The sequence below is a fragment of the Apium graveolens genome, chromosome 5, assembly GCF_009905375.1.
Source record: "Apium graveolens cultivar Ventura chromosome 5, ASM990537v1, whole genome shotgun sequence".
In the NCBI taxonomy this organism is placed as follows: domain Eukaryota; kingdom Viridiplantae; phylum Streptophyta; class Magnoliopsida; order Apiales; family Apiaceae; genus Apium; species Apium graveolens.
This window is the reverse complement of record NC_133651.1, coordinates 243,695,005-243,711,419: the sequence shown is the minus strand read 5'-3', so window position 1 is coordinate 243,711,419 and position 16,415 is coordinate 243,695,005. Positions and strand designations below refer to the sequence as shown.

The window sequence follows — 16,415 nt, the reverse complement described above, 5'->3', positions numbered from 1 at the left end:
TTATCATCTGTAGATCCAAATATAATATCATCTACATAAATTTGTACAAGTATCTTAGAGCCATTAACATTTCTAAAGAAGAGAGTTTTGTCAACAGTACCTCTTGTGAAATGATTATCTAGAAGGAACTTTGACAAAGTCTCATACCAGGCTCTAGGTGCTTGCTTTAGTCCATAGAGTGCTTTCAACAGATAATACACATGGTCTGGAAAATTTTGATCTTCAAAACCTGGAGGTTGGCTTACATAAACTTCTTCCTCCAATTCCCCATTTAGAAATGCACTCTTGACATCCATCTGATAGACTTTGAAATTGGCATTAGCTGCATAGGCTAGAAAGATTCTGATGGCTTCAAGTCTTGCAACTGGAGCAAATGTTTCATCAAAATATATTCCTTCTTGTTGAGAATAGCCTTTAGCAACCAATCTGGCTTTATTTCTTATGACAATGCCATTTTCATCCATCTTGTTTCTGAATACCCATTTTGTGTCAATGGAACTCTTGTTCTTTGGCTTGGGTACCAGCTTCCAAACTTTGTTTCTCTCAAATTGGTTCAGCTCTTCCTGCATAGCTAATATCCAATCTGGATCCATTAAGGCTTCTTCCACTTTCTTAGGTTCCTCCTGAGATAGAAAACTACTATACAGACATTCATTTTGAGTAGCTTTTCTTGTTTGCACTTTAGATGATGCATCACCAATGATCAGTTCAAAGGGATGATTCTTGGTCCATTTCCTTTGAGGTGGAAGATGTGCTCTAGATGAGGTGGCCTCAGTATTGTCGTGATGTGAGACAGAGTGTTGATCAGTTGAAACTCCCCCTGAGTTGTTGGTCCTTTGCAGGAAACTTGGAGTTCTATCAATTGATGATGTAAATCAATTATCCGTTGATGAACTATGATCAACGGATGCTTCATTATGTACTTCAACGGATGATGTACTATGTCTTTCAACGGATACTGCATTGCCTCTTTCAACGGATGCAGAATTCTGTGCATTATCCAAGGGCATATCTTGAATCCCTTTTGAAGTGTCATCTCCAGCAATCTCCTCTTCACTATCATCACAATATATCTCAATGTTGTCAAATTTGAGTCTTTCATGGTGTCCCTCATCTGTTAGTCCATCAATCTTTTTATCATCAAACACAACATGCACAGATTCCATAACAATGTTGGTTCTTAGATTGTAGACCCTATAAGATTTTCCAGCTGAGTAACCAACAAACATCCCTTCATCAGCCTTTGCATCAAACTTCCCTTTATGGTCAGATTGATTTCTCAATATAAAGCATTTACATCCAAAGACATGAAGAAAGTTTATAGTTGGTTTTCTTCTCTTGAACAACTGATAAGGAGTCATGCCTTTAGCTTGATTGATCAAAGAAATATTCTGAGTGTAGCAGGCACAATTAACAGCTTCAGCCCAGAAATATGTTGGTAACTTTGATTCTTCAAGCATTGTTCTAGCAGCCTCAATTAAAGATCTGTTCTTTCTTTCAACTACCCCATTTTGCTGAGGTGTTCTTGGAGCTGAGAACTCATGCATGATTCCATTTTCTTCACAGAACAGCCTCATTGTCAAATTCTTGAACTCAGTTCCATTGTCACTACTGATATTCCTAACCTTCAAGTCAGGATAATTATTGACTTGCCTGATATGATTGATAATGATTTCACTTGCTTCATCCTTTGATCCAAGAAAATAGACCCATGAAAACTTTGAGAAATCATCTACAATCACCAAGCAATATCTTTTTCTTGCAATTGACAATACATTGACTGGTCCAAACAAATCCATATGTAGCAGCTGTAATGGTTCATCAATTGTTGTTTCAAGCTTCTTTTTGAATGATGCTTTCCTTTGTTTGCCCAACTGACAAGCATCACACAAACCATCCCTTGAGAATTCAACAAGAGGAATTCCTCTAACTAAGTCCTTTTTGACTAGATCATTCATTGTCTTGAAATTCAAATGGGATAGCTTCTTGTGCCATAGCCAACTTTCAGCTGAACTTGCTTTGCTGAAGAGACAAGTAATAGATTCTGCATCTGTAGAGTTGAAGTCAGCTAAGTACACATTTCCTTTTCTAACTCCAGTTAGAACCACTTTGTTGTCTTTCTTACTGGTGACAACACAGGCTTCTGAATTGAAGGAAATTGTATTCCCTCTATCACATAGTTGACTGATGCTCAGTAAGTTGTGCTTGAGACCATCAACTAATGCAACTTCATCAATTATGACATTCCTTGTTGAAATCAAGCCATATCCCATAGTAAACCCTTTGCTGTCATCTCCAAAGGTTATGCTAGGGCCAGCTCTCTCCTTAAACTCTGTGAGCAGGGAGAAATCTCCTGTCATGTGTCTTGAACAGCCACTGTCCAAGTACCATAGATTTCTTCTTTTTCCCTGCACACCATAAAATCAATCAAGTTGATTTTGGTACCCAAGTTTCCTTGGGTCCATTCTTGTTAGCCTTTCTCCTAGACTTCATTCCTCCTGCATCTTTAGACTTAGGTAACTTTGAGTCAACCTTGATCTTAGATGTAGTTGGTTGAGGAGTAGGGTTAGTCACAGAATCATTTAGCATATTTGGAATTTGATAAGGCATGGATTGTGCAAGCATGTTATTCCATATTGGCATATTGTATGGCAATTGAGGCATACTAAATGCAGCAAGATAAGGATTGTTAAAATATGGCATGTTTGCAAAATGTGCATAAGGATTCTGTTGAGACATAACAGGCATAGCATGCAGAGGTGATGCAGACATATTAGGCATGGAAGAGGGCACAAGTATGGGAGTTTTCTTAATAGATTTGCAATTAGCAGATAGATGATTAACACTACTACAATGCACACAGCTTTTTCTAGGAGCATACTTATCAGGTGTGTAATTGTTATGTTTGTTAACCCCTACCTTCCCATTTCTATTAGATTTCCTTTTAGTTTCCTTTTTATCCTCAACCACTTTGAGCCTATTCTTTAACTGTTCTAAGGTCATGTGTCCTATATTCACCTTACTGAAATCTTTGGATGTGCTTGCTTCTTCTTTGACAAAGTTCTTGGAAGTTGAACCAAACTTTTTGTTGAGTTTCTTTAGATTTTCACTTTTAGAAACATCTGCCTGTTTTAATTGAGGAACCTTCAACGGATGCTCCTTTTCTTCCTTCAACGGATAATTTTCATCATCCGTTGATTCCATATCCGTTGACAGCCCATCAATTAATTCCATTTTCTTTTTGTTTTTATCCCAGGCAGTCTCACAAAATGATTCAATTCCTTGGACCTTGACAATTTGAGCACTAACATCCCTAGATGTCTTCCAGGCTTTAATCACCTCTTGCTCTCTCTCTAATTGATTAGAAAGTATTTCTACTTTCTTAACAGATTCAGCTAGTTCATTTTCAACAGATATACAATGTAGCTTAGTTTTCTCTAGGTCAATCAACTTATCTTCTAACACAGCATTTCTATTACTTAAAAACAAATTGTTCTCTTTAATCCTACTATTTTCTTTAGCAAGAGATTTAAGAGACACACGCAAATGATACAGTTCAGTAGACATGTCATTAAAAGCATCATTGCACTCTTCTTTAGTAAGCTGTGTTAAATCAGTAGTGATTACCTGGTTGCTTGATGAACTAACTTCATTTTCCTCAGAATCAGCCATTAGAGCCAAGTTGACATATTCCACATCTTCATCATCTTCTTCTCCATCAGCTGCCCAGTCTTTTTCTTGAGTAATGAAAGCCCTCTCCTTTTGCTTGAGCAGATCAAAATATTTCTTTTTGTAATCTACTTGGTCAAATTTCTTCTTTTCAGAAGTTGGCTTTCTGCACTCACTTGTAAAGTGTCCACTTATACCACAATTGAAACACTTGAACTTGGATTTGTCCACCATGTTCTTATGAGGTTTAGTGGCTCTAGTGTTTTTCCTAAATTTCATCTTTGCAAATCTTCTGGACAGAAATGCAAGATGCTCATCAATACCATCAGAGTCATCTTGGCTGGAGTTGTCTTCATTCTCAGCAACTTGCTCCTTACCCTTGCTTGATTCTGATTTGCTTGTGCCATCTTTGGAGTTTAATGTTGATCTCACAGTTTCTTGTCTGTATTCTTTCTCATTTTCAGCTACCAAGGCAACTGAACCTCCTTTCTTTCTTCCCTTCTCCAATACCTCATCCTGTTCCAGCTCTAGTTCATAAGTCTTCAAGATTCCATATAATCTTTCAAGAGTGAAGTCCTTATAATCTTGAGAGTTTCTCAAGGAGACAGTCATGGGTTTCCATTCCTTTGGCAAGGATCTTAAAAATTTAAGATTTGAATCATTCACCTGGTACACTCTACCATACAGCTTCAGTCCATTCAACAGCTTTTGGAATCTATTGAATGTGTCATTTAAAGATTTATTTTCTTCAAAATGAAAATACTCATACTGTTGAATGAGAAGCTGCATTTTGTTTTCTTTTACTTGTTCTGTACCTTCACACAGTAGCTGAACTGTGTCCCAAACCTCTTTGGCAGTTGTGCAATTTATCACATTATCAAACATATCCTTGTCAAGACCATTAAACAAAATGTTCATAGCCTTCTTATCCTTGTGGACTTCTTCTGTGTCTTCCATTGTCCATTCTGCTCTAGGTTTTGGAATGGATTGACCAACAGCAATTGTGGTCGTAGCAACTGTGGCTACTTTGTGGGGAATGTGAGGACCATTCTCAATGCAGTTTACATAACCTTCATCTTGGGAGAGTAGATGAAGGTGCATTTTCACCTTCCAATGGTGATAACTGTCTTTGTCAAGAACTGGGATTTTTACTCCAATATCCTTCTTACTCATCTTTGTTAGTTTCCAAGATCTTTAAACTCTTTGTGTGTCAAGAGCCTGCTCTGATACCAATTGTTATTCCTAATGAACTAACAATGAGATTTACAGAAGGGGGGTTGAATGTAAATCTCAAAACTTTTTCAAGTTTTGAGCAGTTTCAAAGGCTATGTGTTTAAGATAAACAAGTGTATGAATTGCTTTAAGCTAATACTGACAGATATATATTCAAACACTAATGTAAAGAACACAACAGACCTTAAAAACTTTTCTGGTGGATTGTTATTCCACCAGAGATGGTATTTCAGAAAATCTGTGATTCAAGAAGTTGATCATAGCTGCGTCCTAGTACAAACTAGATAATTTTTCTCTCAAGATTTTTCTAAACAGTTCTGGAAAAATTCTCTTCTAATTACTAGCTGCTACTTGGTTTATATATCACCAAGTTTACAAGTGAAGACAAAGATAAAAAGTAAAATAATAAAATAAGTTCTCCACTTGTTTCTTCTCCATTTTTACTCCAGTGCATTGTTGACTATTGCCTCTTTATACTAGAGTAGAACGGCTGCTTTTTCTGATGTTCCTGAAATAGGCTACCACATCTCAGTTGTCTCTGTCAACCCATGTGCCTCTGTTTGTAGGTACAACTACCACTTGTCAACTGCTATTTAACAGAACATCCGTTGAAGCCTTCATCCCTTAATGGCTTTATCCGTTGATGTGTTAGCAGTTGAAACTCTATCCGTTGATGCACTCATCCGTTGAAGGATGTTATCCGTTGAAGCTTTAGAGACATCCGTTGAAACTTTGTTTCTCATCCGTTGAAGGTCTTTAAGTTATCCGTTGACACCATTTCATTTATACAAAATTACAAGGCATGAAATACTTACAATTGGCCTTCCTATCTGCATATCCTCTAGTAGTCAACATGACTTATAATTTCCCTCAACATTTAAGAATTTATATCTCAAATTCAGAGACTGAAATGTGCTACAACACTAGACTTATTTCTAAGTAAAGCTACACCATCAACGGATAGCCAAAATGGTCTTATCCGTTGAGACTACAAACACTAGATTTCTACTTAAGTGTTTTGTTAAACATATCATCAAACTAATGCACATATATTCCTAACAATAGCAAGGAGTTTGTGCTTGAACAAAACAACTCATCACCAATGGGTTCTCCTCGAGTTTTTGAGATGCCAAAAAAAAGCTCCCAATTAATAAAAAGAGGCAGAGTCAAATACGAGAGAGTTCTAACTCAAGTAAAACCCTCCTACTGATCTTTTAGTGTAACTTGAAAAACTTGCAACTTTTGAACAAGCATCAATGTTTTTTTTTGAAAATCGAAATGAATTTTGATTTTCTAGTAACTGAATACAATTAAGTAGTTAAATTTAACCCAGCCACAGCCAGCAGTTGGAGGTTGGTTAACTATCCACTTACAATTTGTGGACTCTGGCGAGGTGCAGTTGGAGGTTGGTTGGGCAAGACAGAGAGAAGAGGTCTTTCTTCACGAGAAACATTGAAGGGAATGAGACGGGCTTCTGGTTGTGACGCTGAACCTGCTACCACTATGGCTGAAGTTTTGCAGGGACCTTCGCCTTAAATAAACATTGCGGAATATGGATTTTCCATATACGAAGCCACTTTCTAACTTTTTGGCAACACCTGGATAGCCGTTATGACTTAAAATTAATAATTGGTTTAAAGATGATAAGTATATATAATACTTATAAGTTAGTGAATTTTACTTATAAGTCAGAATTTTTTTAACTTAAATGAACTAAAATAAATATTTTTTAAATATTATTATCTTAATTCATGACTTTTAAATTAACTTAACATTTAAAAACATAAATTTAAAAACTAAAATTAATAAAAAAAATTAAAAATCAAAATAAGTTGAGAAAAAATATGTCGTTACTAACATTCAACTTATCAGCTTATAAGTTGTAAATTCAACTTATAAGTTGGGTCGACAAACACTCATTGATAAGTACTTACGGGCTTATAAGCCAATAAGCAACTTATTCAGTGGTGACCAAACAGGCCCTATATTTAAGTAACCCCAAAGTAAATTAAACACTCCATTTAATAGAATTTTAAATTGCAAAATCCCAAGTCTAAGACAGGCTATTAAGTCGGAATTATGTCATGTCCAACCCCCGATCATCTAAAAGTACAAGAACAAAGAGGAAACCAGGTACATAGGATCCATCTCCCGGGATTTGAAATCCCAATTCAACCAGACCCTAACAGGCAAACAGGGCAAATGCATTTAATCTTTCCGCAGCTCCATGTACTCGCGTCGAAGGCCATTAGCATTCAAGATGACCACTTCCAGCCTGTCTCCCTGCACAATAAATATAAATAAGATTAAAGAGTTTATAAAATAATTAATTGATATCTTAAAGTTCTCCAACTAGATCTCTCTCTCATACAAATATCAAGGAACTCAATTAAAAATAAGTAGGGTTAAAATTTTCAATTAGGAAATAGATGTTTCCCATTAGGAAATATATATTTCCGTGAACAAACACAAGCGGGAATTTTTTATAAAGTTTCATACATTAACTGCTTTAATAATAACTGTTTCATAAAAACACCGGTTCAACAATATTATTACTCTTAAACGTTAAATGTTTTATTCCTGTTGAAACTTTATACAAAGAATTTGTACCGGAGCACCCATCCAACTAGTTACAGAAAATAGCAAGAAAACATTTTCAACACCCTGCAGATAATCCAGAGACTAGCAAGAACATCTTGGCACTCCTCACACCAATGATCTGAAACTAGAAAAATGGCAGCATGGCTGGCATTAAAGAAAATCTATTTATTTTTTACCAAAGAATCTCCCACTCTAAAAATAGAACATCATGCAAAAGAAATCTCTGTCTTGTGACGTGAACTGACTCAAACGCACTTCATATAGTCAAGGTGCTGAATCATTTTACCAATAAACGGAAACACATCCGTTCACAAGTGAAGACCAGTTGCCTGGCATGTTCATTATGGGTGACAGAGCATGACATAATTTATTAAAGGATGCTGGAGAGTGATAATAATTACAAACCCAACGCAATTACACATTTAAGATTAAGCTTTAGCATATAACCTACAAGTTAAAAACAACTTAGAGATTGCCCTTTAAGACTTTTCATTTCTAAATATTATAATTATCCTAGCAACCGAATCATAGCATGAAAGGTAGAGCTTTTTATTACTGACTTGGGTGTTCAGGTAACCGTCTGATTGTAATTTGTAACAAACTGAATTATTTTAAGGGTTTTAATATTCATGTTTAACCTATTCTTACAAGAAGTTGTAACAAAGTCATCGAAATGCCTTGGATCACTTTATTCAGTAAAAAAAAAGTAGAATCCAATGGTTCATAATGACCACCTTACGAGCTCTAATAACAAGTATCAAGAAACACAACATTTCTCTATGCATAGCATGTACATTTGTTTCACGAATTGTGTTTCCAGCCTACCTCGTCATTTCTGAACTTGTACGGAACCATGAGGAATTAAAGATGGAAGTAGAGAGACTTACAGTATATATATCCCTCTCGGTTGCTGATGCAAAACAAGTCTTTACCAAATCAATAGCTTCTATTTCAGAAAGAGGGGTAACAGCATCCTGCATAGAAAAATGGGGGACTTAGGCTTCCTAATTATATTAAAAATTAAATTAATATTCAGAGATCCAAAAAGAATATTGGTATGCTAAAGGCATGAGAAATGATGAACCTTAGCTGGTAATAAGAGAGGGCTTGGTGATTTCAGCTGATTGTCCAGAAAAGGTGTAATGAGTGTAGCACCAGATCCTTGGGAACTATATCCAACTCGTTCATAGGATCCAACAGCATCATAAGTGTAAACACATCCTTTACCTTTAATGATTTAATATAAAGTGTAAGTATATATATAGAGGACTCAAAATTTTCACCTACGACTTGTGCATCTTACCTTCATTGTCAAGACCACCTAGAACGTTAAAAGCGTAGTAAGGAAAGAATCTTTTGTAGTAAAGGGTGTTAGAGAGCAGCTGCGCCATTGCGGGGCAGCTCATCTGTTTGTTGTGCTGATGCTGATAAGTCTGTTCCAAGAGAAAGGCAGCTATATAAGTAAGAATACAACTTAATTTCAATTCATGCAGCGATATACAGATAAATTAAGGTCAGACCCAAGATTAGGTCTGTCCTAAGAATATTATTACAGAACAGGAATAGCATATTCGATCTTGGTCACGTATTTCAGGTCAGATATCAACAAGAAATATCAGGTTAAACATGTATCCAGGACATCAGAATTGTAGCTATAAATCTATGCACATTAGTGCAACACAACATATAGGAGTTTACTGAACATTTGCTCATTGTCCTCCTCAAACTGCAATTACAGCCCAAGAACAGGAAAGTATTTTTTAGTCATAATTTACATCTGCACTCCTCATATTGGTGTCAGAATTTTATACAAAATCTCGGGCAAAACATGTACTCAAAATATCAATTTAAAACAACATATATGGGCGATATAAATTTGATGCAGTTGATGTCACAAGAAAGTTTATGGGTTTAATGCACATTAATGTACTCAGACCATCATTGTCATTAACTCGTTGACCTTATCATTCTTTAAAAACACATTATTAACCTCATTAAAATTAACAAACAGTGCATATTATTAGCTAAGGCAGAAAACATGTACAAAATATAAATGGCACATATATAAATGCCCATCTGGTCCTCATGTACACCCATAATATTTATTGAAGCAAAAATAGAATATAGCACCTTCAGTGATGCCTTAGTAACAAGTAAATGCTCGTGGGTCAACTGTAACTCGGTATAGATACAATAAGCAAATATGCATTACGAAACTAGTTCAAAACCTCACCAGATGCCTAGCAGCCAAGACCTTCTGTAAAGCACGTACATCAGCTTGGAATCCAGAAGATGCCATCACAGATTTGTCCGCTCTGGAATGTCAAATATAAAACATGATCTTGCAATATGACATGTTTATACACATATTCTGAACGCACATCCATTTGTGAATAATAAAAAGGAGATATGTATCCTGACTTTGTACTATTCCCCTCAATCTAGCTTTTGCTATATTTTCTTTAAAAAAATTAAAATTCTTTCACAAGGTTTGAACGAATTTATACAAAGAAAATGCAGACCTCAAAAATGCTAATATGGTGATTAAAAAAAATCTGTGCCATTCATTTGAACATCTTAAATGGAAGTGTGTGTGATTTGCGATCAACGACATAAAAGTATAGTTTTGTACGAAGAAAGAGATCTTTAAAACCAAAGCTCTTATGGCTACATAAATTCCGACACTGAAAAAAATGAGCTACACCGGTAAGTAGTGTTTTATTTCTAGTTTCGCCAAATAGTTTTCGTAATTCTACCTCAAATTGTAAAATTCATCTGACAATACAATTCGAAACACACAAACAAACAAAATGGTAAACACAAATGAACGAAAGCCGATAAATTATTAGGAGAAAAGGGGGGCATACAATGGGCAGATTTTGGAGTAATCACGAGTAAGAATACTGTAACCGGTTGACATTCGAGTATCCGATGCAATCACACAGTAATCAGCTCCCGCTATTGCAACCACAGTCCTGCCAATTCAAACTAATTATTGAAACACAATCAACAATTCTAGTACCCTACACATATACAGAGAAAGAGAGAGAGAGAGAGAGAGAGAGAGAGGGAGGGAGGGAGGGAGGGAGAGAGAGAGAGAGAGAGAGAGACGGAGAGGGATAGGGAGAGGGAGAGGGAGAGGGAGAGGGAGAGGGAGAGGGAGAGGGAGAGGGAGAGTACCCTCCATTGTTATCGTAGGGAGACCAATTAGCTTGTTCTTTCACCATTGTATCCTGTTTTGGATTGAGAGTTGCAGAGATTGAGAGAGACAGAGACGCGAAATAGACACAGAGAGATGGTTTGAGATCTTTCCTCTTTTTAATTTTCTTTCCTTACAAGAAAACTTTGATTGAACGACGAACAGTTTTAAATAAAATATAAATATTTTCACGCTTATAATTTTGTCACTATTACGGTAAAATTTGCACAATTTTTATTACTTTGTAAAAAGTGCAAATCCGCTTTGTGATTTTTTTATGACAAAAGATATTACTCAAATAAATCAGCCATCAAGCAGATTCCACCACATCAATAGAAACAGAAACAGACTTCTTATCGAATATATGACCCGATATTCCGATATTTTTTCTTACTCTCTCCCCCTCTACGTCTTCAACAGTGACCAACTAACGAGCAAGTGACTAAACTAGAGCATAAATAATTGTTTCAGTACCTCTATTACAGATTGGACAAGCTTCTATCACTGAAACTTGCTTTGCAACCAAGTTTGTTTTCGGTGATAAACATTGAGTTAAGGCATGCCAAATCATATTTAACACCTTAGAGCAACACCAAGAGTGAGTTTCTCTCCTCAGGTTTGGCTTTTTGATTAAATTCGGAGGAGGGTATAAAATGTCTCCAACACACTCCTTAGTCATCCTCCAATTGTTAGAAGCTCCATATCTCTCCTCAATAGTGAGTAGCATATGTTCCTTCCTCATTCAATTTAATAATAATAAATACTGATTTCTCTCATTCTTCTCCATTATTTTCTTTCAATTTTATATGACAAAGCAGATGTTTTTATCTTCTCTCTTATGATTTTCATATAGACTTAATTGTATGAAGATGGCCTCAATTATAATATTTTTGCACAGAACTGACTCACGTTTAATAATATGCAGCCGCATTGTTAGGTCACACACTGTAGAAGGGGGTTGAATACAGTGTATACTACAATCAAACCAAATTAAGAACACAAGTATGAAACACAGAATAATCTTATTAATAAAACAGTATTACAATGGAACCGTTCTCTCTCAGTGATGAACAAATATCACGAGAGCTGCCAGTGTTACTATGAATAATATTCTAGATTAAGATAACACATATAGTGTAAACCCTATGTTGTGATTATATAGACACACAGTTACAAGATAATCTTCTAATTGATATCGAATATGATTCTGTATCCTAAAATATATTAACTATTTATCTTTTCCTCCAAGTCTTCTATTCTTCATAGAATTCTTCTCCATACATATCTCTTCTTGTTTTAGTCTTGATCTTCTTTCCTTTCAATCAGTCGCCTTCCTTATCTGAATGTCTTATTAAGTCCTGATATTATCTCCTGATAAATATCTTCTGATATCTTAAGTTCTGATAACTTAAGTTCTGATATCTTAAGTTCTGACTTCAGTATAAATACTGATTTCCAGTTAAGTCCTGATTTGTCCTGTTAGTTAAGATCTGAAAACTAAACACAAATCATTATTAGACATGACATCACAAATATATCTAACAATCTCCCCCAACTTGTATATACAAGTTCAATAGATATTTGATGATGTCAAAAACATTAAGTACAAATGCATATAAGAATTTGACTAGATAACTACAACTCACAGTCCTTGTAGCTTTTACCATCCTTAAAGTCTGATATCAGCTTTAGCCTGTATATACTTCAAAATTTATCAGCTGTAGTTCTTGACTTGGCTTCAGTGTGTGATCTCTTTAATGTCAGGAGTTGTTCTGAGATAGTTCTTCAACAGAGTTTTCTCAGCATATTCAAGTTCATTCTGCATCCTCCTTTTTGTATCTTTAAGTTCAACTGTATCTTCTCCTGTCTGAAAGATAACAGCCCTGAGATCATTTATTTTTACTTTCCTTATCTCCTGATCCAGTCTGATGACATAGGCTTTATCAGACTCTAGATTGAATTCAAGACCCTTAATACCAAGAAATGTAGTGATTTTGGCGGTATTAGGCTTCATCTCAACTATATCACCATTGTGAGCTCTATACTTAGGATAATATGGCATGTCAGACTTTACAGAGTATAATTTCTTCTGTCTTTCAATATTAGACCTTATGTATCTGGCAGCACCATCTGTTGATCTGTTCTTCACTTGAAGTAGAAATAGCACATGTTGTAATTCTTCAAAGTATTTCAAACGAATAGCATCATTTCTTATATGGAATACCCTCCCATCTGTCATGAAATATAACATGATATCTTCTTTTAGCACAGAGTGGTAGACCATTTGTACAGACTCCAGTTGATTCAATCTTTCAAGAGTTGTTCCCACTCCTGGTTCACTCAAAGAGGTTGGATCAGAGGTAGTATTATTTACTCTCTTTTCTTTAGAACTACCCAATCCTGATTTGTCTCTAGCTTCCTTTCCTCGAATAACTCTTGCTTCAAAACCACTTGATGTAGTCTTCAAAGGTTGAGTAGATTGTTGAGCTTTAGTAAACCCACGTAGTAGAATTTTTGAAGGTCTAACATGAGCAATGTCAGAGGTTTCCTTTCCTTTATCTTCTGATATCAAGACAACTTTAGCTCTGTCAGAGGTTGCTTGCTTCATTGTCATATCAGAATTTACTAATTCCTAATCTTGAACAACATGAGCTATGTCAGAGGTTGTTTGAATATTCTTCTTCTTCTTCTTCTTCTTCAAAATCAGACTAGTATCTTCATCATCCTTTGCTTCCAGATCCATAATTGGCAGATAAATTTTTACAGAGTCATCAACTTTAGCTTTGCCCTTGAATCTTGGATCTACCTCTACTTATGATTTGGCTTTAGATTCAGATTTGGTTGCATCAGAGTTTGTCTTCGCTTTAATCACAATGCCCTTAGGCTTTGGAGGTTTCTTTGCAATAATAGAAGCTTTAGACTTGGATTTGACATTTTCTGCTTTAAGTCTGGCTTCTTCTTTCTTCAGACTTTCAAAGTCTATTCCTGGATTGTCTTTGAGAAATAGTCTTTTTGAAATTTCTTCATCCAGCTTCTATAACTTGGGGTCTTGATAGTAGACTGTTGTTTCCTTCACCTTAAGCTTCAGTGTCTGCATAAACTTCTGTGATTCTTGACTTTCACCCTGTATCAGAACATCAGGCTTAGTCAGAACTTGCTTATAAGAACTTATTCTTTTATCAGCATCAGAACTTGATCTCTATGTAGAAGTTTCTATTTTCCTAGATGAAGAGCCTTTGCCTTGACCATGACCTCTACCCTTATCAGAGTTTCCCTGGTCTTCATTATCATCATCCTTACTCTTCAGTGGTTGATCAATTTTGCATTTGGACTTAATCACTTTCACCCTCTTTTTGGCATCATCTGGTAGAAGGAGAGAGACAAGCAATTCCACAGAGTTTTGGATTTCATTGAGTTGATCTTGTTAAGCAGCTTGATTCTTTAAAATATCAGATATTTGAGCTTGCTGCTTTTCTTGAGTCTTTTCTATATACCCAATGCGGTCAAAGGCTGGCTTAAAAAACCTGTTCTTTTCCAATTTGACATTCATTTCTTGCTGAATCAGTGTTTCTTGAATTTTGTTCATCTTGGCTTGAGTTATTGAGTATTGACCTTGAAGGTGTCTGGTACTCAATGCAGTAACTCTAGGCTGTGCTTTGAAGTCATCATTCACCAGCATCTCATCAGCTTTAGCCAGGTATTCAGCAAGAATATTTGCAGTAGGAACAAAATCAACTTTGTTCCACTCCTTGATCCATTCTTTTCCTCTTGGGGTTTCACTCCAAGGTACTGGTGCATCCTCTCTAACAAAGTTCTTGATTAAATCAGCTTTGCCTAGAACTTGTTGAGGTGCATGTCCTGAAGGACCAGCTGCATCATCTTTTACATTTATAGCAGCTTCACCAGTATTTTCAGCATTTGCAGCATCAGAACTTACAGAGCCTGCAGAGTCAGCTTTCTCTGATAAAATGATAGTGTGTGAGGCTATAGAGGTTTCAAAATCATCCTCTAAGTTCTGATCAACATCCAAATTCTGATGCTCACCTAATATCTGATCTTCATCATCTAGATTCAGAAGAGGTGTTGTTGGAATATCTGTATTGAAGTCAGCATCTAAAATTGGTGTTGTTGGTGAAGTATGTTGAAGAATGGTTGGAGCTTCCAAGTACATAACCTCAGGCACAACCAAGTTGTGAATATCTATTTCAGCACTTGTACCTGGTGCATCTGTATATACTTGTTCAATGATAGGAAACACAGGATGTGTAGGCACTCTGTCTTGAGCAGTTTCTTCAGCTTGAATTGGTGACAGTGGAGGTGTAGATTCAGTGGTTTCAGCAAATTCTGTTTGTGTAGATGGAAGGGATTCAATCACAATTGGCTCATTTGGGATCAGAGATTCCTGATCCCCTTCCTTAACTGCTGCTTCCACATTCTCTGAATCTGACTCAACTATGTCCCTGTTAGCTCTTTGTTTCTTCCATCTCTTCAAGAGTGGAGAGACTTTGGGAGCTTTGTCATCAGAATTTATCTTTCTAAGCCTTTGAGGGGCCTAGAACTCCCAGTTTCCTTTGTTTTCTGAGGAGACACTTCCTTAACTGCTTCCACAACAGGTTCTGATGGTTGAACCTGTGCCTCATCATCAGATTCATCTCTCAGAATCATCTTCCTTCTCTTTTGTTGTGTCTGAGGTACAGTCTTTGTCCTTTTTGCTCTAGAATAAGAAGGCTTCACTGGAGTATGTGCGGATGGTTGATTGGCATGATCGGATGTGAGTGGTTGTTGAGTGACAGGAGTAGGTGCTGATGGCTGTTGTATGTTGGTGGGTTGGACATCAGGATATAAAGTTGTATAAGTTTCTGGATCAGCATTTACCAAGACTTGTTTTACTGATTGAGGGATTTGTAAAGGTCTCAAAACTCTCTTCTTGATATCAGAGTTTAACAAGTCATTAAAGGCCCTTTTTGCAAGCTTAAAGGGTGAAATTAAGTCACTAAATAGTTGGGGTTCATCAGCACAACAGTAACTATATATAAGCTGACAGAATCTAGTAAAATATACCACATTCTTATCTTCTGTCATCCTATCCCCTATAAAACCTAGCACAGCACTTGCATAATCAAAATGAGTTTGATTTATAAGAGCATACCCGATTTGCTGACTCAGAATGGGAATAACATCAAAGTTGGAGCATTTATTTGCGAATGCCGTGGTGATGCAGTCAAAGAAATACCTCATTTCCTTTCTGATATGTGATCTTTTTAATTGACCCAGCTTTCCCAAGCTTTGCTCATAGCCCAAATTGGCCATAAGCTGCTGTAAAACAGGCTCCTCCATTGTTAAGAATGTACAGTCTTCAGGTAAATGGAGAGCTTTACGAACAGTCGATTTAGTAACCACATACTCGACATCTCCTGATGTGATAATTATGCTTGGAGAACCAGCAGCACCACCATCATCATATAACCCAGTTCGCCAGAACGTCTGCACTTGTTTGCCAGAAATAGATTCAGGTTGAGTCAGAGCATACCTAATCTCACTATGAGTTCAGAAATCTTGTACAAAATGAAGTTCCGAATGAGCTTCACTCCTAGTGAAAATGGCAGCATAGTTGTTGGGGACGAACTTTTTTCCATTAAAGATTATATCTTTGGGTGCCACTTAAAATAGGTGAGAAGTTAGAATGCCTGAAAAGTGTTTGATAAAATGTCTG

At 36.3% G+C, this 16,415-nt stretch overlaps 1 protein-coding gene across 1 annotated transcript; it reads right to left on the bottom strand.

Moving 5' to 3' along the window:
* Positions 1–6,906: 6,906 nt before the first annotated feature.
* Positions 6,907–10,851, bottom strand: LOC141725005 (proteasome subunit beta type-1-like). Its single transcript, XM_074527352.1, has 7 exons — positions 10,684–10,851; positions 10,371–10,478; positions 9,737–9,818; positions 8,807–8,936; positions 8,588–8,730; positions 8,391–8,477; positions 6,907–7,185 (listed from the first exon to the last, which is right to left on the bottom strand). The coding sequence occupies exons 1-7, from the start codon at positions 10,728–10,730 to the stop codon at positions 7,111–7,113; spliced, it is 672 nt and encodes a 223-aa protein (XP_074383453.1). The 5' UTR covers positions 10,731–10,851; the 3' UTR covers positions 6,907–7,110.
* Between the last annotated feature and the right edge of the window lie 5,564 nt (positions 10,852–16,415).